Genomic DNA, 22,924 nt, shown 5'->3' with positions numbered 1-22,924 from the left:
AAATATTAAAACTCAATTATTTTTTCTACTGTTATACCTTCATGGTACTGTATGAGACCATTTAATTATGAAGCCTCAAGTTGGATGCGCAATTTGCTTTTTTTTTTCTTTGTCCTTCTTTTTTGATTTTCAGCTGACGACTGCCAGAAGCTGTGGAAGGAGATAGGAGACAGATACACGCAAGAGCTAAAGGCTTTTGAAATGGCGAGTAGGAGCGGCAGCCCTTTCGTGTTGAAACAGAAACAAAGTTGGGAGTTTGCGAAGTCCATGGAGTTTTACAAGAATCTGCCTTTTTCACTGCGGTGTGGCGCCCTCTTGAGGTAACGACGGAAAGCAGATCAGAGGTCAAGGTTAGCGTGGTGCGTCCTGGCGTGAGCGCGTTGTTTTTCGATCCTTGAAGAGATGGTAGCTTTCCGTCTCACCTAGTCGCTTTTTTTTTTAATCTTATACTTCCCCTGACGACCACAACTGCATCAGCATGCAATCGCCAGGGGAAAAATTCATTCTGGGAGACTTTCTTGCCGTTACCAATGGCTGGAGGGATTTGGCCCGGTTGACTAAGCTCCCTACAAAGGAGCAACGTCGGCAGTACATGCAGGCGAGCGGGGGGCGCCCAGCGATCGGCAAACGACGAGAGGTGAAAGATTTCACGAAGAGGGCTATGTTCGCGCTGTGATGTGCAATGAAGTTTCTCTTCAGTCGCCCTTTCTTCTTCTGAGAAGTATTTGCCTGCCGTCAATGAAAGGCGGCTATTACATAGTTCCCGCCGTCATCGACAAGCGTACGGGTGCTGTGCTTGGACATCGCCTCCTCTAAAAAGATGCCTGTCACATCAGCGGCCCCCGTCCTGCCGAACCCTCTCCTGTTTCTCTCTTTGGGTGGAAGCTGCCGCCAGAGGCGCTGGCGTCTGACACTATCCAGCCACGCCGGCCCACGCCCGGCCCACCCGGTTTTAGTGGCTACGTTGTTGTCTGCCGCTTAATAAGAAGTTCTCCCTTTGTCTTGTTTGAGCTCATTTTCCTTACGTTGTGTTCAGTTTGTGGTGTTAGTGACTGGTATGTGCTAAGGTGTCCACAAATGCGGTACTGTTGTGTGCCGCATTGCACGCAAAGGAGCCCGGTGTCTCGTTTCACGAGATACCCGCCAATCTTGACGCACGCGGAGGATGGCTCAAGGTCATTTCCAGGAAAGATCGGGTGCCCAACAGCACTTCGAACAACTCCGTTGTGTGCAGTTTGCACTTTCAAGCATCTGACTTCAAAGAAAACTGCAAGAACCGACAGCTGAAGCCAGGGGTTGTGCCAAGTATTTTTCCCGGCTACCCATCGTGCATGACAAAGCCTCCGGTCACCGCACGAAGTGAAGCCAGCATACGAAAAAGTCAGCGTGAGCCCTCATCCATCACCTCAACAAACGCTGTTTCGCTAAGCGGATGCACATTGGATAACGGGAAGGCCGTCACGTCAAGCAAATGTGAAAGAGAACCTGATACTGCCAATGCATCGGATCCGAGGATCTCTCTTGATCAACTTGTGGAAAGGAAAGATCCTCGGAGCCGGTCCAAAACCAGGCAGGTTGCCACCTGCCTGGTTTTGGACCGGCCTGATTGGTTTCTTTAAAAAACAGTGGTGGTTGCCGGTCCATACTTAAAACCAGCCGTCATTGGCTGGTTTTTTGGTCCTCGTGCCGTGACTATTTCTTTTTTTGGCATTTTAAAAGCATTTATGCAACAACCAAGCGGATAAATATATGCCGACAAGTTGAACGAAGGCACGCTAGCACAGAAAATACGAGGGCAACTATGCTGGCTGAGATGAAGGGGGACCTAAGGGAGGGAAAAAAAAACGAAATGCCTCTGCCAGGGTCAGCAAGTGCGGTTACGTTTTAGTGAAGCACATCCAGAGCAACAACCAAAATGTCTCTAGGAATAAGCTACAATAAATGGCACTGCATGTCAAAGAACATGGCATCTTCTTTTTTCAACAGAATTTAACATTCCCTAAACCGTGCCCCCCCCCCCCCCCCGCCAAAGGGCCAGATTTCTTTTTTTTTTTTCTGGGAAATGTGGCAACCCTAACTGACACCATCCCCTCCCTTTCTTGAACGTGTAACTTGTTTAGATGACTGCACCAAAGAGGTCGGTGTTTTGCATGCAGAAAAAGACTCCATTTTTTTTTTTTCAGCTTTATCATTGTCTCGTGCACGGCACGCGAAATTTGCAAGCTCAGGTAAGCTATCGTTGCAGTCAGCAGTGTTGGTAGGGAAACGGCACGCTTAACTCTTTCGGGACCACTCCATAGGCCATCGATCACATATGATCGATGGTTTCGCGAGCCTGCACAATACAAATTTTCGCTCGGTGGAACACCTAGCGACATCTAGGAGATAGTTTGAAAACTGGAGTTTTCTCTTTTGTGAAGTTTCTTTTTTTATCGCCAGGCGGCAACACATCAGATATTTTATTCTGACGGGCAGTGGTTTCGAATGTAAACAAACATGGCGTCATACTCGCGCGAGCGCGATAAGAAATCCGCCGCGTCTCGTCTCGCATATCTTCGCCTTCTACTGTGGATTTTAACGGTGAGAGTGGCAGTGAAGAGTCGGAATGCGGCTTTAGAGATCGATTTTCAGCGCGAGTGAGGATTTGGGTGTCGATCAGCCTGAAACATCAAATCGCGTTCAAAGGTGGGTGTTGTTGTGCCAGAGCGCCTGGCCCAAAGGCGTTGCACGAGGCGACGCGCCGACAGCGAGGCTGAGTCACGCCTCTCCCTTTGTCGCTGCGGCGCGGCCGACTCCTGCATCTCGAAACGCTGCGGCGCGGCTGAATCCCTCAGGGGAGAACGACCCAAACAAGGGCATGTCGCTACGCCCGGAGGCGAGGTCACGGAGACGGCGGCGGCATCGCTCTCCCTTTCCCCATTGGCGGCGCAGCTGACTCACCGCTTCGCTACAATTCGTCGGAATTCAAACTTCAGGCAGCGAGAGCCCTGATTGGAGCATTTCGAACTTCTTGGGGCCACAACGAACTTCCCGGGCTATAAAAGAAGCGCGGAGGCTCTCATCGTCGGCTTTCCTCGGCGGCTTCTCTCCGGCACCAGTCTCTTCGGAAGCACCGAGTGAAAGGGTGCTGTCGCCTTTGTGCGAGTTATGTAACTTTTGCTTACCCTGTACATACTGCATATAAATGTTACTTTAAGTTTTCGACGGCTCGAGAACTTCTTCGCTCTGCTCTGCGCCGCGTCGATAGCGGACGGAGCGAGGCAACGTCGCTACACCGGTGACTGCGCTCGGATGGCCAGTCGCAACAGCGGTGACAGCGGTGGGATGGCTGATTCCCAACTTCGGTGACGAGCAGGAAGGCGAGTCACAACCTTGGCGACCGCCCTGGGATAGTCATTCCCAACAGTGGTACCAGCGGGGGATAGCAACTTCCCAACAGTGGATGGCAGCTGCGGGATCGACCGGCAACGGCTACTACCTGGTGTGGTAAGCGCTCGACGTTTTCTCTCAGTTCACCAGACTTCTCTAGCACAGGTTATGGTAGTTTAGAGAAGGGCTGGGTGAAGCACTGTGTATAGCTTTGAGTGTTTCAAGCCTAGAGAAAGTGTTTCGAAACCAAAGCTAGTGCCGAGAGGTAAACAAAGGAGCGTAGAGAATTACTTGCGCGTGTCTTAATTACTAGTAGCTCGATAGTATAGGAACGGCAAGGGAATTCTAAAGCGGGTAAGCAGCAAGAGGCCAGTGCAAACGATGGAGGACCTTAAAGTGAAGGAACTCATCGAAATTTGCGAGGAGCTGGGCCTTGACTTAGGCCGTGCGAAACGGAAGCATGCGATCCTTGAGATCATGCGGAAGGAGAACGTAACGGCTGAGGAAGTCAATGAGGCCAGGGCTGATATCAAAGAGCGCCGGGAGCGCGAGGAGGCTGAAGAGAAAGAGCGCCGCGAGCGCGAGGAAGCGGAAAGGCAGGAACGGAGGGAGGAAGCTGAAAGGCAGAAACGGGAAGCCGAAAGGCAGCTCGAGTTGATGAGGCTAGAGTCGGAGTTCCGTCAGGGTTCGCCGGCGCCTAGCGTGACTTGTCCAACAGTTCAGGCGAGCGGTCCGAGAAGTCAGGACCAACGGCCGCCGTTCGTTGTTGAGAGGTCAGAGCCGAAAGACGGAGCGTCGCATGGCAAACGCGAAGCGACCGCACTCGTATTCTTGGACAGAGAAGCGAGCCAGGAAAGCGAGAACGGCGCGGAGGCAGAGAAGCCGCTTCGAAATAAAGATTTCGAAACGCGCGCAGAGTCCGCGAGCAGTGGCCAGTGCAAGGCACTTACGAGTTCGCAAGCGGGGAAGCTCTCGGAGAATGTTGACTCTTCCCTAGCGAGCGAGACGCGAAAGGACGCCGAGCAGCTTAGCCCGAACTGCGAGCCGACGGAAAACTGTCGCGGTAGGTTAGTCGAACCGCCAGCGGCTGAGGCGGTTTGCGTGAAACCCTTCGGTGGAGAAACGGAGCCGGGCGACACGGAGAGTACGTTGTCACCGTTTTCCGATCAGCCGTTACGCGAAGACGAGCTCAAGGTCGAAGCGCTGCCGACAGAGAAATCCGGTGAGCTCGTCGCGAGTGACGTTGACAGAGACCGTACCGCCGTCACGGAGAGCAAAGGGGTGCCTAAGCGAGATAAAGCACTTGCTGAGACGACCGACAGAGGGCCGTACGGGTCCGCTGATCGCGTTCAAGTGTCGGTCTCAGGTTCAACGATCTCGGCAGAACGCTCAGAATCAGAGTCAAGGGAGGCCTTTGAGACTGCTTCCAACAGGATCGCGCACAGTGCGCGAGATAGCGAGGTTTCGCAGGAAAGTTTGGACGGCGAGGCTAGCCAGACGAAGCCGCTAGAGCCCCCGGAAACAGAAGGTGTTCCTTCGGGTGTGAGCTCTAACGCGGGCGATGTTGTGGCTAAGCCTGCGAACGGGACACGAGAGACGCGCGAGCAACGAAGGCCGAGCGGCGAGCGGACCGAAAGCTCTGGCAGTAGCTTAATCGAGCCGCCGTCGGCCGAAGCGGGTTGCGCCATCCCCATCGGCGGGGAAACCCAGGTGGCCGCGCGTTGCGAGGCGAACTCTCCGTTGTCCCCAGTTCTCGATGGCTTGCTCGAAAGAAAGGTGGGGCACTTTCACCCGCATTTCAAGCCAGTGGAACGAAGGCGCTCAGGGCGAAAGCGAGAGTTCAGAGATTTCTGCTTTGAGCGGAAACGCGATTGGGAGGCATGCGTGCCGGCCGCAGTGTTGGCCTTGAAGTCAGCTCCGCACGCGATTACGGGCGTCTGCTTTGCGAGGCTTGTTTATGACCGCGGAAAGAGAACGCGTTTCGAATAACGAAACTAGCCTGTGGGGAAGAGCTAGTTGTAACGCTGCGTTCTTCGTTTCCCCGTTCGGACAGTCCGTCCCGTCATGTTCAGCGCAAGACTCAAACACTAGCAGTATTGCTTCTCGAAACTAGCGCATCGGGTGTTTCGTGGCCTGTCAGAGTACGCGCTGGGTAGGAGCAAGTAGAGCACTTAAGAGTCGTACTGAGCAGGCTCAAAGAAGCAGGCCTATCAGTCAAACAGTCAGTGTCACATAGGTTGCGCCGAAGTGACGTAACTAAGGCAGGTGGTTGTGGTAGCGCGGCCGACGAAGACCGTCAGTCGTTAAGTGGCCGCAGTCGTAAGCTATCGCTGACCAACGACTAAGTCAGAGGTAAGGACTTCTAGAGTTTGACTGGATAGGGCTAGACTTAAGTTAAAGATTACTCCACACTGGCTAGTCCGTTAGTGATGCTCTTACAACGAGTCAGCCAGTTAAGGTGGAAAGGACACAAAGTAGGAGGACGCGTTTTAAGCGCTGTAACGAGCCTGAGCGAGGAGCCAGTTCTAACGGTCCCCGACTTTTCGAAAGGTTCGTTATTCAGTTCGATACGAGCGATCGTGGCATGGAAGTTGTACTATGCCAAGAGGATGCGAACGGCCGGGAACCGCCAGTTTGTACTTAAGTCGCAAGTTCACTTGCCGGGAAGAGGCTTACAGTAATTCTGGAAAGGAATGTGGCTGCGTCGTGTGGGCAGTGCAGAAGTTTGCGTGCTTTGTAGCCGGTAACGCAGACGCACTAAGCCGGGCGTTCTAAGTAGGACCGCGTTCATCCTCCCCGTGTCTTTCGTTTCGCCTCTTCGTGAGTAGCTTTTATCGTAGCAGGTAGATGGGAGCAAAATTATTGCCCTCATTTGCTGCCTCAGTTGATTATTTCCGCACCGCGTGATTTCAAGTAATCAACCTTAGTTATCATTTAATGTCGTGTGTTACGTTTGACACTTAGTGTGAGTTCTTCTTTTAAGAGTTCTACGTCCCGCATGGGTCTCCTGGTGTAGAGGGTCCAAATTGGGATAGACACTTAGCTAGGGCAGTTTGTCACGTTTTAGAGTCTGGTGTTCTGACAGAGGACAGAGGGTGCTTGCTTGCGCTGGGTGTTGCCTGTTGTCGGTCGGTTCTTTGCAAGCTCCAGAACGATGAGCAACCGGTGCTGAGGACAGACCGGAAGAGCCGGACGAAGCTGGTCGAGACACCTGGGCAGCACGGCGAGGTACCTGCGATCCGGACCTGGCAGGCGGTACCCGTTCATGGAGAGGGACCTGGTGGAGTCGCCCTTTTCCTGGGGCACTGGAGGTGTACCTGGATGAGCCTGGCGAACGAGCGCGCCCAGCATCCGAGCCACGTGGAGGCAGCTCGTCTTCACGGCGCATTGTCTGGCGGCGGGGGTGCTGTTGTGCCAGAGCGCCTGGCCCAAAGGCGTTGCACGAGGCGACGCGCCGACAGCGAGGCTGAGTCACGCCTCTCCCTTTGTCGCTGCGGCGCGGCCGACTCCTGCATCTCGAAACGCTGCGGCGCGGCTGAATCCCTCAGGGGAGAACGACCCAAACAAGGGCATGTCGCTACGCCCGGAGGCGAGGTCACGGAGACGGCGGCGGCATCGCTCTCCCTTTCCCCATTGGCGGCGCAGCTGACTCACCGCTTCGCTACAATTCGTCGGAATTCAAACTTCAGGCAGCGAGAGCCCTGATTGGAGCATTTCGAACTTCTTGGGGCCACAACGAACTTCCCGGGCTATAAAAGAAGCGCGGAGGCTCTCATCGTCGGCTTTCCTCGGCGGCTTCTCTCCGGCACCAGTCTCTTCGGAAGCACCGAGTGAAAGGGTGCTGTCGCCTTTGTGCGAGTTATGTAACTTTTGCTTACCCTGTACATACTGCATATAAATGTTACTTTAAGTTTTCGACGGCTCGAGAACTTCTTCGCTCTGCTCTGCGCCGCGTCGATAGCGGACGGAGCGAGGCAACGTCGCTACACCGGTGACTGCGCTCGGATGGCCAGTCGCAACAGCGGTGACAGCGGTGGGATGGCTGATTCCCAACTTCGGTGACGAGCAGGAAGGCGAGTCACAACCTTGGCGACCGCCCTGGGATAGTCATTCCCAACAGTGGTACCAGCGGGGGATGCTCATTTCCCAACAGTGTTGGTTTCGGTTTGAATTGGCTCTGGAGTAGGTATGTGTGCTCTAAACATGTTCTGGCTGGTTTATATTTGTTCGCTAGGGTGTTAACTACCTATGGTGGTGATAGGGTGTTAACTACCTATGGTGGTTAACTACCTATGGTGGTATTCCGTCCCTGTTGACGGCTTGTGAATAGGTTGTGTTTGTAGCTTAGGTGAGACAGAGTTCGGATCAGCTGAACTGCAGAAATAGAAGGGGGCTCATTTGTGGTTATACCTAGCTCCTTCCACGTGTTTTTTTTTGTTTGTTTGTTTGTTTGTTCCGCTGTTATTGCGGAAGGAGAGACGAAACGAGTGGCCCTTTTAAATTCTTTTCGGATTGACTGAACCAAGAGGTCCAGTAACCCTCTTAAAGGAGCCATGAAGAGAAAACAAAAGTTTGTTTTATTCGAAAGATTAGGTGTTTCATAGTACCCCAAGTGCTTTCCCGGAAGCAAATGATGCTTTATTCACTGAGAAATAAGGCAATTTAAGGCAAAATTTTAAATCTCCCGCTATAATTGAACATTCCGTGACGTGTACAATGGCGTCATAGCGCCGGTCCATGAAACAGATACTTAGTATGTCGACTCCATATAGCACCCACACGCGGGAGTCGATCGAGACGGCGGCCATTTTAAAAATACTAGTAAAACCTAGTGCACCCGCAGCCCTAGTCATAGTATCGCCTGATCCGGAGAACAAAACTCTCGCCGAGGAGCTCGGGCTTGCATTTAACAACCTCACACCACTAAAACGCTCAATGCTTCCAAGTGCACGAGCGGCAAGAGTTGTGGGATATGCGGTGGACGGGAAAGCGACCATTCCGCGATAGCCACAACAGACGAACGCCCAGCCGTCGGCACCGCTGCCTCGTCAGCCCCGTCGCGACGGACGAATATAGACTGGTACGTATGAGCCGTATTTTGATTACGGTTAATAATAGTTCAATTTCAGTAGCAGTATCACTTATGCCAGTAAGCCGGTGTCGTGTATGGAAAGCCGTTCGCGCGAGCTCTCTGCTTCGACCAGAAAGATACGAGCGTCAATGCGCGGTGTTTACGGCATTTGTTTCCCCAAGGTCAGAGCGATTTGACGAAGTCGGCGACGAGCGCCAGAATGTCCCAGGAGTGAGCTAACGTAAGGGTCCCTGCCGTAATCACTTCCTCGGAAATGAAGCGAGCACACTCGTACTTCCTTTAGCTCTCTTTCTCCTCCGTTTGCAAAGTTCACAAAACGTAGCCACTTGCTTCGCCTAGGTTCGTCGTTGGGCACCACATGAAAGGAGATCTCCTCACCGGCGGGGATGTCGCACTCCCTTGACGATTTGCCCGTACTACATGGGCATTTCAAAACGCAGCAACGAAATTTCATTGTAAAGTACTCGAACAAACTGAAGTTTTCAGTGGTTGTAAACTGGAAACGAGCTCGTAACGACAGCAGCAAGCCAACACCATTCGAAACTTACGCGACGACTGGCACTATCTCGTCGCTTCTTGCTGTTCCTTACTCCCCTCGTTTCTATTTTTACCTTTGCTGGTTGGCGATATGACGGCCAACCTCCTGTGAAGGGATTACGATACGAAGCAAGGTCGCGGCTGTGCGTGCTGGAACGGTTCGTTGGCCCCGAAGAGCCTCGAACCCGAAAATTCGTCTGCGCGACGGCGAGATGTCGAGCTCGGCCGGCGCCTAGTTTCGTATTGGCGCACACGCTTGCGTGTTCGTTCGGACGTTCAACCGTTTACTCCACCGTTCTTTGTCATAAGAAGAATGTGCAGTATGTTTCACGGGCATTTAGCTCGCTATGCAAACTGTAAGCCCTGCCTAACATGCGTTTGCTTTTGCCGGCCTCCGCCAATCGCAGAGCTTAGCCCATGTGACGGCATAGGTTCTGTTGCGGGAAATGAGCTGGTGGGTCGCATGACCATTCCCGTTTTTCCTAATTATGTAGCTTATTTGAGCGAAGTTTGCGTTATAAGTGGTGTCGTTATGGTTCTAACGAGGCAATCTTTCGAATGAATCAAACTTGTGTTTTCTCTTCATGGCTCCTTTAAAGGGGGGAGTTGTAAGGTCCACTTATGAGTTTAGCAGCCGGGCGCCCGGGCTGCGCGTGAGAACCCGCCGCTCTGTCTGGCGACGTAGCACTGCCGACACTGCGCTGCAACCACCGCTAATTCGTCGCGGCGCGCACGGGAGACGGATTGTCTGGCCCGCCACATTCCTCAAGGATAATCCCCCATTGAGAAAGCCGACGGCGCCGCCGAATTCCACGAACGTCGAGGAGGTGGAGGGATTACCGGCGTCTCCATTGTTGTCGCGCCCTGGTCAGCATGACGCACTGTCGCCGTCTTTCGTTTTGACCCCACGGGGTCGCTCGAACCTGCTCATCTGCGGGCTTGCCGTTGACCAGGAGGTGACGGCGCCTCAATGAATATTCCGTGGCGTGCTGAGTGACAGCTGTCTACGTGTATTTGGGCACGCCCATACGCGTGTACGAACGCTACAGGGGCGTTCCCGAGAGAGTGTGATCTCGAGGTTATATAAGGCCGAACTTGGCCGTTGGAAATCGTTCTCGTCTGAGCGCTGAGCTGGCAGTTCCCGGCGAGACAAGGAGTCTCGACCGTTAACGCTAGGTTGGGATTTAGGAGCCCCCTAGTCGAGGTTAAGATCGCGTCGGAGGTTCAGGGTGCAGCGCCGCACCGGGCAACTAGACGGATCTTGCGGCGAGACAGAGTCTCGGCCGTCGTTTCTCGAGCGGTTTGTGTACGCTCCGAGAATAGGAAGAGTTAGACGAAGTTGAGGGGCTCGAGTGATTTGTGCGCACTCGGAGCTAGCGTCTAGCTGAAGTTTGCAGTTTTTCTTTTATTATTCCTGTACCCAGTTTTCGTACTGTAAATAGAAGCATATAAACCATTCGTCTCATTTAATCAACCCCAATGCCTTGAGTTCGTCAATTGGACCGCCGCCTCCAAGAACTTCAACACCATCGCCCTGCCAGCCTCCTGCCAAATCAACCGGAGCCCGGGCGATTGGGTTCCTGATCGACACCGGACAGCCGGGGAAACGAATCTTTACTAGCGCCAAGCGAAAAGACAGGCTTGTTGAGTTTCAAGCGATGCACAACACAGAGGTAATGAAGTCGAGACAGTGACGGAATCTCGTCTGGCCGGGAGAATACATTTTAAACACACGAGACGCCGACCAGTCAAAAAAAATTTTGACTGGTCGGCGGCGTCTCGTGTGTTTGAAAAGAAACAGAAACGCGGAAGACTTTGAAACACGTACCAACGCGGTGGCTATCACTGGAAAACTGTCTGACCAGATTGCTGGAGCAGTGGCACCCCTTGGTCAGCTACTTTTTGAACAAGACACAGCCAAAAAACCAGCAGCGCCCAGACTTTCTGGGGTCGTACCAGATCCCCAAGACAGATGCAGCTTTGGGAGATCGGCGGGACGAAGTCCAACGTGATCGCCAAATACGGAAGGAGCCAAGAGGCAAGGTGGATGCGACCCCGGCAAAGAAAGTGAAGCCTTCATCCGAGAGTACCGGACATGCTAGCGTGACCCGTGAGGAACGCCTTTTGTACTTCCTGACCTCTGATGTAAACTTGCCTTACGGCCTTTTCTTGAAGGGTGTCATCCCTGTGTTTGAGAAAGTCAACGTCCAACTTCAGTCTCAGGCACCTCACATTCATCTGCTCCAGTCCCTCTTGATGCAGCTCCTAAGGGACCTTTTGGCTAGGTTTGTCAATCCCTCTGCCATTAAGGGGGCACACGGGTCTTTGGGGCCGAAAAATTGCCCAAAAACGCATTTTTTTTTAGATGTCATTTTTGAAATCTACAGGTATTTTTCTATTAGTTTGCTCAGTTTTTCCTCCGAAAAGTTGGTACTTGAACAGTAACAGCTACTTATAAAAGCCGTACGGGCCCGATTTGGCGAGATTCTGACGCCAAAATGGCAATTTTTCAATAATTCCCCGCAGCTGCGCCACGGGCAGTATCGCAGTGATCTAGGTCTCATTTGAAAGCGCGGTCTTCGGTCTTCAATTTCCCGCCACTCTGGCTCCTGTCCGCTCATTGGTAGAGTAGAAAACACGCGCCAAAAAAAGCAAAAATACGCGTTCCTATTCGCCGGCGAGCGCACGTGACTAAACAGCGCAACGCGATTGGCCGCAAGCGGCGTGTGTCGTCTGCTTCGCGCCGTCGGCGGCGCAGTCAGGCGCCATATTGCTCGGACTGAGAACGACGGATTAGCCAAGGATCGCGCGCGATGTGGAAAGCCGGAAGGAAAGTCCACACAAGGAATCAGTACGGCAAAAAAAGAAAGAAGTCGCTCCTCGAGAACTTCAAAGGCCGTTCCGCGTCAGCGAGGAGCGCTGAACGAGCAAGCGACCCACCTTCCGTGGCCAGCGGCGAGGCCCCTGATAACATAGGCCTAGCACCTCCGCCGCCGCCCGCTCAAGATAACGCATCCGGCAGCGGCCGCGTTCGTCTTGACACAGCAGTGCTGCACCCGTTAGAAGTGGCAGAGGTGCGTCGCAACGCCGAAAACAAGCTGCAAGAGCTCGCTTCAACTGGAGCAACACAACGCAAGTGCGGTCTGTTAGCCAATATCGACGATGCCGCAGCCACGCCGCTGGACGAAACACGGTTTTTGATCGTGAGTTTGGACCAGGTGAACGAACTGATGCGTGCAGTGAAGTGCAAATTGTGCTCCGGTGATGTAAACATCGGCAAAGAGGACAGGGAGTACGGCCTTGCCGTAAAGCTAGTGCTTACGTGCGCGACCTGCGGCGATGTGTCGGTGGCATGGAGCTCGCCGCGCGTTGACGGCGAGAGCAAGGCAAAGCCGTTTGCCATCAATGTTTTGGGCGCGCGCGCTATGCAGTCTACTGGCAATCAGCAAACGGCATTCAACGACGTTTTTTCATCGATGAACATTTCTTCGCGCGGCCTGCACAACAAAACGTGGCAGAGCTACGTGAAGACGAAACTGACGCCCGCAGCTGTTCGTGCGTCGGAAAAGCTGACCGCGGAGTGCGCGCGATCGGTTCGGGAACTGTACGCGGAACTGGACCTCGGCAACCCGGGCAACATCGCTGTGTCGTACGACGGTTCCTGGATGACGAGGGGACACTCGTCGCACATCGGAGTCGGCACAGTTATTGAGTTGTTTACGGGGCTTGTGCTCGATTATGTCGTGCTCTGCAATTTTTGTGCCGGCTGCGAGCGGGCGCCTAAAGAAAGTGACCCGTCCTACGACGAGTGGAAAGCGAACCACCACTGCCAGAAAAACAGCACAAAAAAAGCTGGAGAGATGGAAGTGGAAGCTGCCCTCATTCTGTTTCAGAGGTCGTGGGAGCGTCATAAGCTGAGATACACTACAGTTCTTTCTGATGGCGACTGCCGCACCTACCCTGCTTTGAAGGAAGCAGATGTGTATGGTTTTATAAAGGTAACCAAAGAGGAATGTGTGAACCACGTCCAGAAGAGGATGGGCACGCAACTGCGCAATCTCCCCAAGCAGAGGCCAGCTGGCTCTGAGAGCCTCAGTGGTAGGGGGCGGCTGACTGGTGACCTGGTTAACAAATTGACCTCTTACTATGGCTGGGCCATCAAATCTCACAAAGGGGACGTGCCAGCCATGCACAATGCTGTGATGGCCACATACCACCATGTGACGTCCAACGATGCCGTGTCCAACCACAGCCTGTGCCCTACAGGTCCTGACTCGTGGTGCCGCCAGAACGCTGCCAAGGCCAGGGGTGAGCCGGCCCCCAAACACCGCTACAACCTGCCGCCGCATGTCTGTGAGGCCTTGCTTCCAGTGTACGAACGCTTGGCGGACAAGAAGCTGCTGGAGCGCTGCCAGCGAGGCAAGACTCAGAACAGTAATGAAAGTCTCCACTCTGTGATTTGGTCGCTGGCCCCGAAGGAGCGCCATGCATCACTGCACAGTGTAGAAGCTGCGGTCGCCGAGGCAGTGATGAGGTTTAATGCCGGAAGTCAAGTAACATCATCCAAGATCCTCAAAGAGCTGTGCTTGAACCCCGGCCTACTGAGTAGCAAACGCATGGCTGAAAAAGACCGCCGCCGAACCAGGGACTCTACCCTCAGGCGTGCGTCTGCAGAAAATGTGCAGCGGACGCTCAAGAAGCGGCACCTGGATGCCAGCAGTCAAGGGGACTATGCTTCTGGGGCCTACTAGTCATTTCGCTCCAAAAATGTACAGAATGTTTTACCGTTTACATTAAACATGGCACCGTTGTGTTTTTTGCCATTTTCTCAAAATGCATATTTTTGACGTTTAGGAAATTCTTGAGAGGTACATCTCGGCATGCGGTGCAGCTAGAAAGATAATTTCTTTTGCATTGTCAAGCTGAATGTTTAAACCTTGAAGTAAGGGAAACAGATTTTGCATTTCACGTTTAAATAATTGTTTAATTAGCATTGTTTATAACTGGTTAGCAGGCATACTTTAAACCGAGAAATTAGAATTGATGTAAACTTGCATGTGTGATTGCCAGACAAAAAAACTGCTTCCGTCATTTCATTCTCCACAACTTCTAGTATCTATTCATGCCATGCTGGTAATTTTTTGTTGACTAGTTTTTTTTCTATTGTTCTCAAGAACAATCACGAAAGATTTTTAATTATCTCGGGAACTAATTAGCTTACATCAAAACTAATTGGATATTTGAAATCAGCTAAAAAAACTGAACAAGCCCATGGAGTTTCATTAAAATTGGTTGGAAAGCAAAAAAAAAGTTTCTAAGACCAGTGTGCCCCCTTAAGGCCTGTTCTTCGCCACTGGAGGTTCCCTACCAAGACCTAAAGAACCAAAAAGCAAATAAAGATCTTGTCCTCGGGAGCTGCACATTGTCTGTTGTGGAGGGGCTGTGTGCCAGGGAGAAGCAGCAGTTCTTTTCTACTCTTCGGGAGTACTTTACTGTCACATGCGACTACGTACGGCACAAATTTCCACTGGAGGATGAAACCTTGACAAAAGTGGAAGTAGCCAATTTGAAGTTCTTGAGCGATGCATCTTTCAATAACCTTCGCTTCTTCATTGAGTCCTTCCCACAGGTTCTGCCCCAGGAGAAGAATGAGTCTAGAGAAAAAGCCTTGGACGCCCTTGAAGTGGAATTTGCGGAACTGTAGGCACACGATATTTCTGGGGACATTTTAAATGTAGAGAGGATTGATGTTCAGTGGTCAGAAGTGGGAAAAATTGCTAGCATTGATAGGAAAGTGAAGTTTGGTAGAGTGGCAAAGGTGATGCTGCAGCTGTAGCACGGTTAGGAAGACGAGAACCGAGTTTCGGTCTTCGCTTTCCAACAAGGCTCTAGGTGACCTCCTCATGGTGAAGGGTCACCAAACTGGACACTGTTTTGACCAGCTGTATTCCGACAACTTTTTGAAGCTTGCGAAGTCCGCAACTGCCAGGTCCTTTCAGAAGCAAAGACACTTGGTTCCCTCCACTAGAAGAACGAGGAGTAGAGTTTCTCATGACGAAAGAACAAAGCAGCTCAAAACAAACATCCTTACCCCTTTCTGATGTCAGTATCCAGTCAGTAATTTGCAAAAAAAACAAAACAACTCTCCCTCCCTCCCTCTCTCTCCCTCCCTCCCCCCTCCCTTTCTCTCTCCCCTCCCTCCCTCCTTTTCTCCCTTCCCCCGCTGCGGTCTCCCGAATTTTTATGTTGCTAGGTTGGCAGGTATGGAACACGTGACGACCGACAGAGATTATCCAGGCGAAGGCCAGGGAAGTTGCCAATGTGAAGTGTGTTGCACTAGCCATTCCTAAAGCAAGCAGGGGCTGGGCAACGCGCTTTATGAAACGGTTCAGTTTCAGCCCGAGGCGACGGACCTCCGTGTGTCAGCAGCTGCTTGCTGACTTCGAGGAGAAGCTTTTCAAGCGCCTCAAAATGGAAAACACTTCCCATAATCGGAATCAAACCTGGGTCCCTCGCGATTTGAAGCCAACGTCTGCCCGACTGCACCATCACGACACGGTCGAAGCAGTTTAAATTTAGGACTTTACTTTGACATGGGTCGCACGGAAGAAAGCCTCGCGTCTTCTATCATTCTCTCAAGAATGCCACTTTTTTCCCAAGCATGCAACGCGCAGTGACTGTTGTTAAATGAACCATGCTTTTTTCAACAGAACCTCTACTTAAACGAGCAACAGCCTCAGGGCCGTCTTGAATCCAGCCGCTAGTTTAAAAAAAATATTCGAGGTGGCCATGCATAGCCTGTGATGACGATTACTTGGAGAACAGGAAGCCGGTCACGCAGCAGCCTTGTCGCACGTGCGCAGCCCCTTGAGGTGAGGGAGCAGCATGGTGGTCAAGCTGTCGGCAACGTTCATCCCAGCCTTGCTGGCACGCAGGCCACTGCAGAAGGGAAAGAGCATCTATAAAGGCGCTGCTGGGACGATTAAAACCCCAACTGGATATCTTTATTCCGTAACGGAAATCCAGCCCTTTCAACAGTTTTATAGACCATGAGGCCCATCGTAGCGAGCAAGTGCAACCTGTAGTGTTATGTTGGACTCGTAAATCGATAATTTTGAAATGCACAAACTGCTCGTGTAGCACACAACAGACCATACGGTCTCTTATTGCGCGAGCACCAAGAGGGCTGGCCACAAGAAACCTGTGTGCAGACTCTGCAGCCACCACAAAAGCGAACGAATATGACGACGAACGCCAGCGCGCTGAGGAGAGGACGTGCAGGATGTAAGCACTTCTACCTCTCTCTCTCCCTCTGTCTGTCTGTGTGTGTGTAAGTGTGTGTACATGACAGAGAAATAGAGAGGGAAAGAGAACAGAGCATGAGAAGAATAGGTGCCACACGTTTGGAGCAAAGGGCAAGGGTCACAGACAGAAAACAGTCCATATGAAAGAGGACAAACAAGAACCGTTTGGGCCTGCTCGGTGGCACAAAAATGAACCAAATCAGGCATGCCTGCACTTAAAACAAATCTCCATCAGAGCATCCCGTCATTTCATTTATTTCATGTTTTTGTAGCAATCACCACCCAGGAATACTATAAACCCTAATATTACACTGACTTGGCCATTTTGACTTAGTGATGCAGCTTGAGGGCAGCTGAAGAAGAGAGTCAAGTCACCGAAACAATAAAAACAACATAGTGATCTTAAAGAAAAAGATGGAAATCAGATGAATAAGGGTTATTCTGAATGTGGTCCAAACTTCAAGCGCTATCTTCATAGCACTGTACCTAGTAATCAAAGCTGATTTTAGGCATTTAGGCACAAAATTTTGGTATTAATGGCTGTGCCTGTGCTTCCACCAGCATGTACCTATGCAAGAAGAATTGCACAGAAAAGAAAAATTATGACAACTGTAAAACAAAAGAATAAGGGATAGTTTCTGAACATTTATTTTAATTACAGAAAGGCCCTCAGATTGGTTTCAATCGCTCCAGATACAGAACAAAGGCAAGAGTTCTGCAATAGACATTTGGAAAGCTAGAACGGACACAACAGTAAAAGTGTGCAGTGCATCAAATACCCAGCGAACCTTACCAGCAAGGTATTTTGAAACTGAATTTTCGCACACATCTCTGCTTAATATAGGGTTTATATAATGTCCAAAGATGACTGCATTTGCTGCTTCTGAGAACCCTACATAAAAGCAGCAGTTTCACAAACACATTAAATCAAGGTATAGAATTACGATTGATTTGACTGATTGTAGTGTTTAACGCGTCGACGCAACGCAGGCGATAAGGCGCGCCGTAGTGGAGGGCTCCGGATTAATTTTGACCACCTGGGGATCTTTAATGTGCGCCGAAATCTCGTACACACAGGCGTTTTTGCTTTTAACCTCCATCAGAAAAGCGACGACCGGGGCCGGGAATCGAACCCGCGTCCTCGTGCTCAGCAGCACGCTGATTTTAATTAAGTTGAATTACGCAGACCTTAAATCCTTCAATGGATGTTGGGAGCTGCTTTGGCACAAAAAGTATCGAATGCATCACTAAATCGAAGCTTTCGCAAAAGTCAAATAGCCATGAGAACAAGATGAACCAGGTCATCCTTGACCAAGAGCCAGGCACAACAGAACACAGTGCATACACAGGAGCACATATGCCCTACGAACAACGCCCTCTGTTCAAAACTGCTACAAGGTACCGCAACTATTACCACCCACCTGTTGTCCAGCACCAAAAGTCCAGAGTCAAGCAGGCGGCCCGTATCACTGCACCCACCAAAAGTGTCAGCCAGGCTCACACCTCCGGACACCAGGCACCAGTCCTGATGCAGAGAAGACCATTCTTGATCTCCCATATCTTCGCAAGTACAGTCAAACCCCGCAATAACAAAATCCCGCGAGTACGAAATTCCCGCGGCAACGAAATATTTTCGGATCCCCGGCAAACGTCCGTAGAAGTCCATGTATTTCATATCTCGCGGCAACGAAGTGTTTTTTTGGAAAGCAATCCCACATTAACAAAATTCGCCGCAAGTCCTTCCGACATTTCATCTACCCATTTGAGGCTAACAGTGTCCGAAAAGTGCTCAAATGCATTTTTCTGGATCCAAGTGCATAAACTTCTGCCACAGCGCGCTTCAATGGCCACCGCCATATTTGTTTACAGTGGAATCTCGGTGATACGAATTCGGTTGATACGAATTTCGTTGTGATACGAATTTTTAAAATTCCCCGGCGAAAATGCATTGTATGCAATGTAAAAAAATTTGGATGATCCGTACACATTTACCACTCAGGTGCGGGTGATACGAACACGCGAGCCGCGAGCAGACGACTGCGGCGTGGACGGGAGGCGGGAGTGTTGGTGCGGCCATACGGCCTTGGTTGCACGCGGGCACAAAAGCATTGCGCGTGAACCGCATGGAGCGTTTTCTGTTCGCGAAAACGCGCCGCGCACGCCACAGGCGCGCTGACCCTGCCGCGTAACCACCTGCACGCGCCGCGCCCGGCGGCGGCAACATGGCATCGATGTCGGCCGCGAAGTGGTGTCGGGAGCTCGAGCGACCGCTTCCAAGCGCTCTCTAAAATATCGCTCAAGGCACGCACGAAGTTGCTTGAGCGGTAAAGGAGCTTATAATGTAGGTGAAAACGGTACTATAAAACATCCTCCGCGCCGCTAGTGAAAAGCGCCCATTCAATATCTGCTGGGTGTTAGGCCTAAACATCTCCGGCGGGGCCACCGGGCTGTCCGGAGTGTTTTCAAACTGCCGCCATGAAGAGCGCACCTCGCCATTGGCGCAAGTCGGCAGGCTCCTCCCACTGCCGCGCGCGTCGGGCGTCATTTTCCGAGCGAGGTAGCATCTGTCCCGGGGGCAAAATCGTCAACGCGGGCGTGAAAATAATACGCGCGCAACGCCGACGCGCACGAATCGCATGCGGTTCGCGTGCGCACGTCGCGTCGAAGGTGAGCATGCGTTCTTTTGACTCCCGCGTTGACGATTCGGGCCGGCACCCCGGCGCCAGCCCACGGCCGGGCTAGAGCGGCGGCGCACGTGCGCACTTCGGTATCGACACAGCGCGCGCCGCCGCCCTAGCCCGCCCGTGCTCAGCCTCGGTTGCCGCCAACGTTGCCGCGAACGGCAGTGGGAGGAGCATCATGACTTGCGCCAATGGGGAGACGCGTGCCTCATGGCGGCAATTTCGAAGCGCTCGCAGCAGCTAGCTGGGCCACCTCCGCGGCGCATATTTGGCGCGGATGATATTTTATAGAGCAGTTTTCTCCCACTTTGTGAGCCCTTTCCCGCATGAGCAATTTAGTTTACACCTTGAGCTGCGTTTTAACGAAAGCTTAGAAGCGGCCGCTGAAGCTACTTGCACCTCTTCACGGCAACAGCCGACGCCATGTTGCCGCCGCCTGTCACATGCGCGGCACTATTCCATTTTTTCTCGTTTTCTGATGATACGAATTTTCGGGTGATACGAATATTTTTGCCGCCCCTTGAGATTCGTATGACCGAGATTCCACTGTACATTAAAGACCGCGCAACAGGCGCCGTGGACCCGCCGCGGTGGCCCAGTGGCTAAGTCGTTGCGCTGCTGAGCACGAGGTCGCGGGTTCGATTCCCGGCCGCGGCGGCCGCTTTTCTGATGGAGGCGAAAAGCAAATACGCCCGTGTGTACGAGATTTCGGCGCACGTTAAAGATCCCCAGGTGGACAAAATTAATCCGGAGCCCTCCACTACGGCGCGCCTCATCGCCTGCATTGCGTCGGCGCGTTAAACCGTACAATCAATCAACAGGCACCGTGGAGGCAGCCTCGCAGTGACACCACCAGGGGGCGACACATGGTGACTCACGAGTCACAGCACGTCTTTGGCTTAGGCTACACCAGCTACGCTAGCCGGCGACCGCTGAACAGCACACGGGCGTTCGTCGTGTGTGCGGCAATCGGCATGGTTCCTCTAAATCAAAAACAGATGTTTTTATCGCTACAACATAAGGCAGCCATCATTGCCCAAGTCAGTGGCCCAAGTGGAAGAAGGCAGGAAGGCGCTGACAAGTTTGAAACCACCTGCAACTCTCCCCACCATTTTGAAAAGAAAAGACGCCACTCTTTAATGGCGCACATGTGCAAAACAAAACAGTGACGACTGTGGCCTTTCTGGGCGTCAACAAAGCGGTGCTCACTTAGTTTTGCGGACAGCACTGGAACAACGAGGTGCCACTGTGTGGCAACGTTCGTCAACAAAAGGAGCTGGACTTTGCGTCCACGCTCGTCGGGCATACTCGGTGCCGAGGACCAGGGAGAAAAATGTGCAGAGAAGGCCAACCCGCGGGATGTTTTGGAGGCGTTTGACACGATGCGGTCGTTCTAAGGCACGCACGACTGGCAATGAACCACTTCTTGTAGTGCGAGAGCTCTGAGCTGTGAAGTTGATGATGATGGTTGGGTTTTTATGGCGCAAGGCCGACTAAGGGCAAAGAGCGCCAGAGAAAAGTTTATTTAATGAAGTGAAGTGGTTACCACAAAAAGGTAGGTTAAAAAAAAAAAAAGTGTCAACCGAACATAGTAAAATCAGTTAAAGATAATGGTGATGGCTGGTGTATAGGGCCAGATTTGATTATGCGTGATAGGAAATGAGGTTTAAAAACTTGACGTCTGACAAATACTCAAACACACGTTTCACAGAAACACTGGCATCGTCACCTAGAAACAGCGATGGATGTAGTGGGATATGTTGTCTGTAGAGTTCTCTGAAGTGTTAGTGTCGTGTTGTGTGAAGTGCCTTGCATGTGATTAGTATGTGCACTATGGATAGGGCCTCTCCGCACCTGCTGCACAGAGGTCTTGGAGATGCAGTGAGAAGGTGCGAGTGCGTTGCATGTGTGTGACCTATCCGTAATCTGGCCAAGGCGACTTCAGAGTATCTATTGCGTGTGTCGGTGGTGTATGGTCCCAAGTGAGGTTTTATTACGTGTAACTTGTTGTCTGTTTGTTCACTCCAGTGTGTTTGCCATGTTTTGCGAAGTTGTTGTCTGATGTGTGGTTTCACGTCAATGTAGGGTAATGTGGTTATGTCTACTGTATTCAAGTGTAGCAGCAGCAGCCATTCGGTCCGCTGCTTCGTTCCCGGCTATACCACAGTGGCCAGGCTGAGCTGTGAAGTTACTGCAAGGTATGGCTCGCCAAGTAACATCACCGACTTTCAGAAATAAATTTTCGGTTAGCGGGCGGTTTTCCTACTCTTTGTTTCACTCTTGCGGCAACGAAATTCCCGCAAAAGCAAACTTTTTGGCTTTCGTCGGAGGATTCGTTATTGCGGGGTTCGACATTTAACCTGCACTATCATTCTGCGCCCACAGCGAAGAAAAAAATACTCCACACAGACTTTTAGCACAAATGGCTCTGTAAAATGGCAGTTAAATCGTCATGCAATGGAGTACCACGCAAGCACATTGCACGAACTCGGGCAACGAACGCCCGAAGTGTACAAACTCGGTTGATTGTAGGGTTCCACGCGCCGACGCAATGCAGGCGATGAGGCGCGGCGTAGTGGAGGGGTCCGGAGTAATTTTGACCATCTGGCGTTTTATAACGTGTGCTGAATTTTCATACACACGGTCATTTTTGCTTTTCGCCTCCATCAGAAATGCGGCCGCCGCGGCTGGGAATCGAACTCGCATCCTCGTGCTCAGCAGCACAACGCCTTACCCACTCAGCCACCGCGGATGGGTAAGACCACAAACCCGATTTTTTTTTTTTACCCACATGCTCAGAATGCATAGTATAGGAGGACAATGCGCTGTGGGCCGATGCTGAGCTGCAAGCGACCTCAGTGATGACAGCTCTGATAGCAAGTACAGGGATGAACCTATTTGCCTAAAGGAGGGGGGAGGGGGACATACTATATTGTTATAAATAAAAAAAAAATTTGGTTGCATAATTTCGTGCGTGCTTTTACTGAAAGGGTAAGGTTTTGACAGCGCTTCTCTTGCCATCTTTATGGCATAAAATTTAACTTTTAAAAAAACCTGGTGGAACTTTTTCTCACGTAATTGACCCTCTCCCCAAATTCACGCCGTATTTCCTGAAAAAACAGAAGAAAGAAAAAAAAAAGACAGGTTCATTACACAATTAATCCGGTATTCGGAGTCGACTCCTATGCGGCAATATACGGTAGCTGCTTAGCAAACTGACTTTCCTCGCAAGCGGAGCTTCGCGCAACAGCTCACCTGGTGAGAAATTCCCCGAGCAGTGCGTAGACCCATCAGCAGGAGTTCTTCCAGACTGAAAAATTGGACATTGTTGCTGTTGCAGTGACACCTCGCTCTACATGAGCTCCTAATAACACTGCTATCGGAGCCATGAGTGGAACATTGTACTACCAGTGTGCTGATTCTGATTCTGATTGTAGGGTTTTACGCGCCGACGCAACGCAGGCGATGAGGCGCGCCGTAGTGGAGGGCTCCGGATTAATTTAGACCACCTGGGGATCTTTAACGTGCGCCGAAATCTCATACACACGGGCGTTTTTGCTTTTCGCCTCCGTCAGAAAAGCGGCCGCCGCGGCCGGGAATCGAACCCGCGACCTCGTGCTCAGCAGCGCAACGCCTTAGCCACTGAGCCACCACGGCGGGTCTACCAGTGTGCTAATGGGGCACATGTGGTGGTGCAGCAGCACTGCCCAGCAACCCATTCATACGCCTGAGTGGCATGCCCGCAAAAACGATGCATAGCAATGTACACACCGCCTAGTACGGATCAGTGAGGCAAGCGTCGCAACAGTGCGCAAGCTATATCAATAAATACAAGTCTGCTTCGCTGAGAAGACTACTTTCTCCTGATAACAATGCAACAAATTTCATCGCAAGCTTCAAATAAATATTCATGATTTTAAAGAAAGCAGACAATGCAGCGG

General features: G+C 51.6%; 2 protein-coding genes across 3 annotated transcripts in view; one reads left to right on the top strand and one right to left on the bottom strand.

The window, feature by feature from the left end:
* The window catches only part of LOC144169255 (radical S-adenosyl methionine domain-containing protein 1, mitochondrial-like), a 110,234-nt gene that overhangs the window by 54,475 nt on the left and 32,835 nt on the right, over positions 1–22,924 (bottom strand). The window contains exons 12-14 of one of the 2 annotated variants that reach the window (XM_077698320.1): positions 22,239–22,293; positions 17,724–17,827; positions 15,813–15,937 (exon numbers count right to left, since the gene is read on the bottom strand). In XM_077698320.1, the coding sequence (XP_077554446.1) occupies positions 15,832–15,937; positions 17,724–17,827; positions 22,239–22,293 (265 nt within the window). In that variant the 3' untranslated portion in view covers positions 15,813–15,831. Of the gene's footprint in view, positions 1–15,221; positions 15,938–17,723; positions 17,828–22,238; positions 22,294–22,924 lie in introns of those variants that run through there. The other variant, XM_077698319.1, reaches the window with a different exon arrangement.
* LOC144169254 (uncharacterized) lies at positions 11,320–14,175 on the top strand. Its single transcript, XM_077698318.1, has one exon. The coding sequence runs from the start codon at positions 11,812–11,814 to the stop codon at positions 13,747–13,749; it is 1,938 nt and encodes a 645-aa protein (XP_077554444.1). The 5' UTR covers positions 11,320–11,811; the 3' UTR covers positions 13,750–14,175.

The sequence above is a fragment of the Haemaphysalis longicornis genome, unplaced genomic scaffold, assembly GCF_048455015.1.
Source record: "Haemaphysalis longicornis isolate Haplotype H1 unplaced genomic scaffold, Haemaphysalis longicornis Haplotype H1 scaffold_2, whole genome shotgun sequence".
NCBI lineage: Eukaryota > Metazoa > Arthropoda > Arachnida > Ixodida > Ixodidae > Haemaphysalis > Haemaphysalis longicornis.
This window is presented reverse-complemented; position numbering and strand designations above follow the sequence as displayed.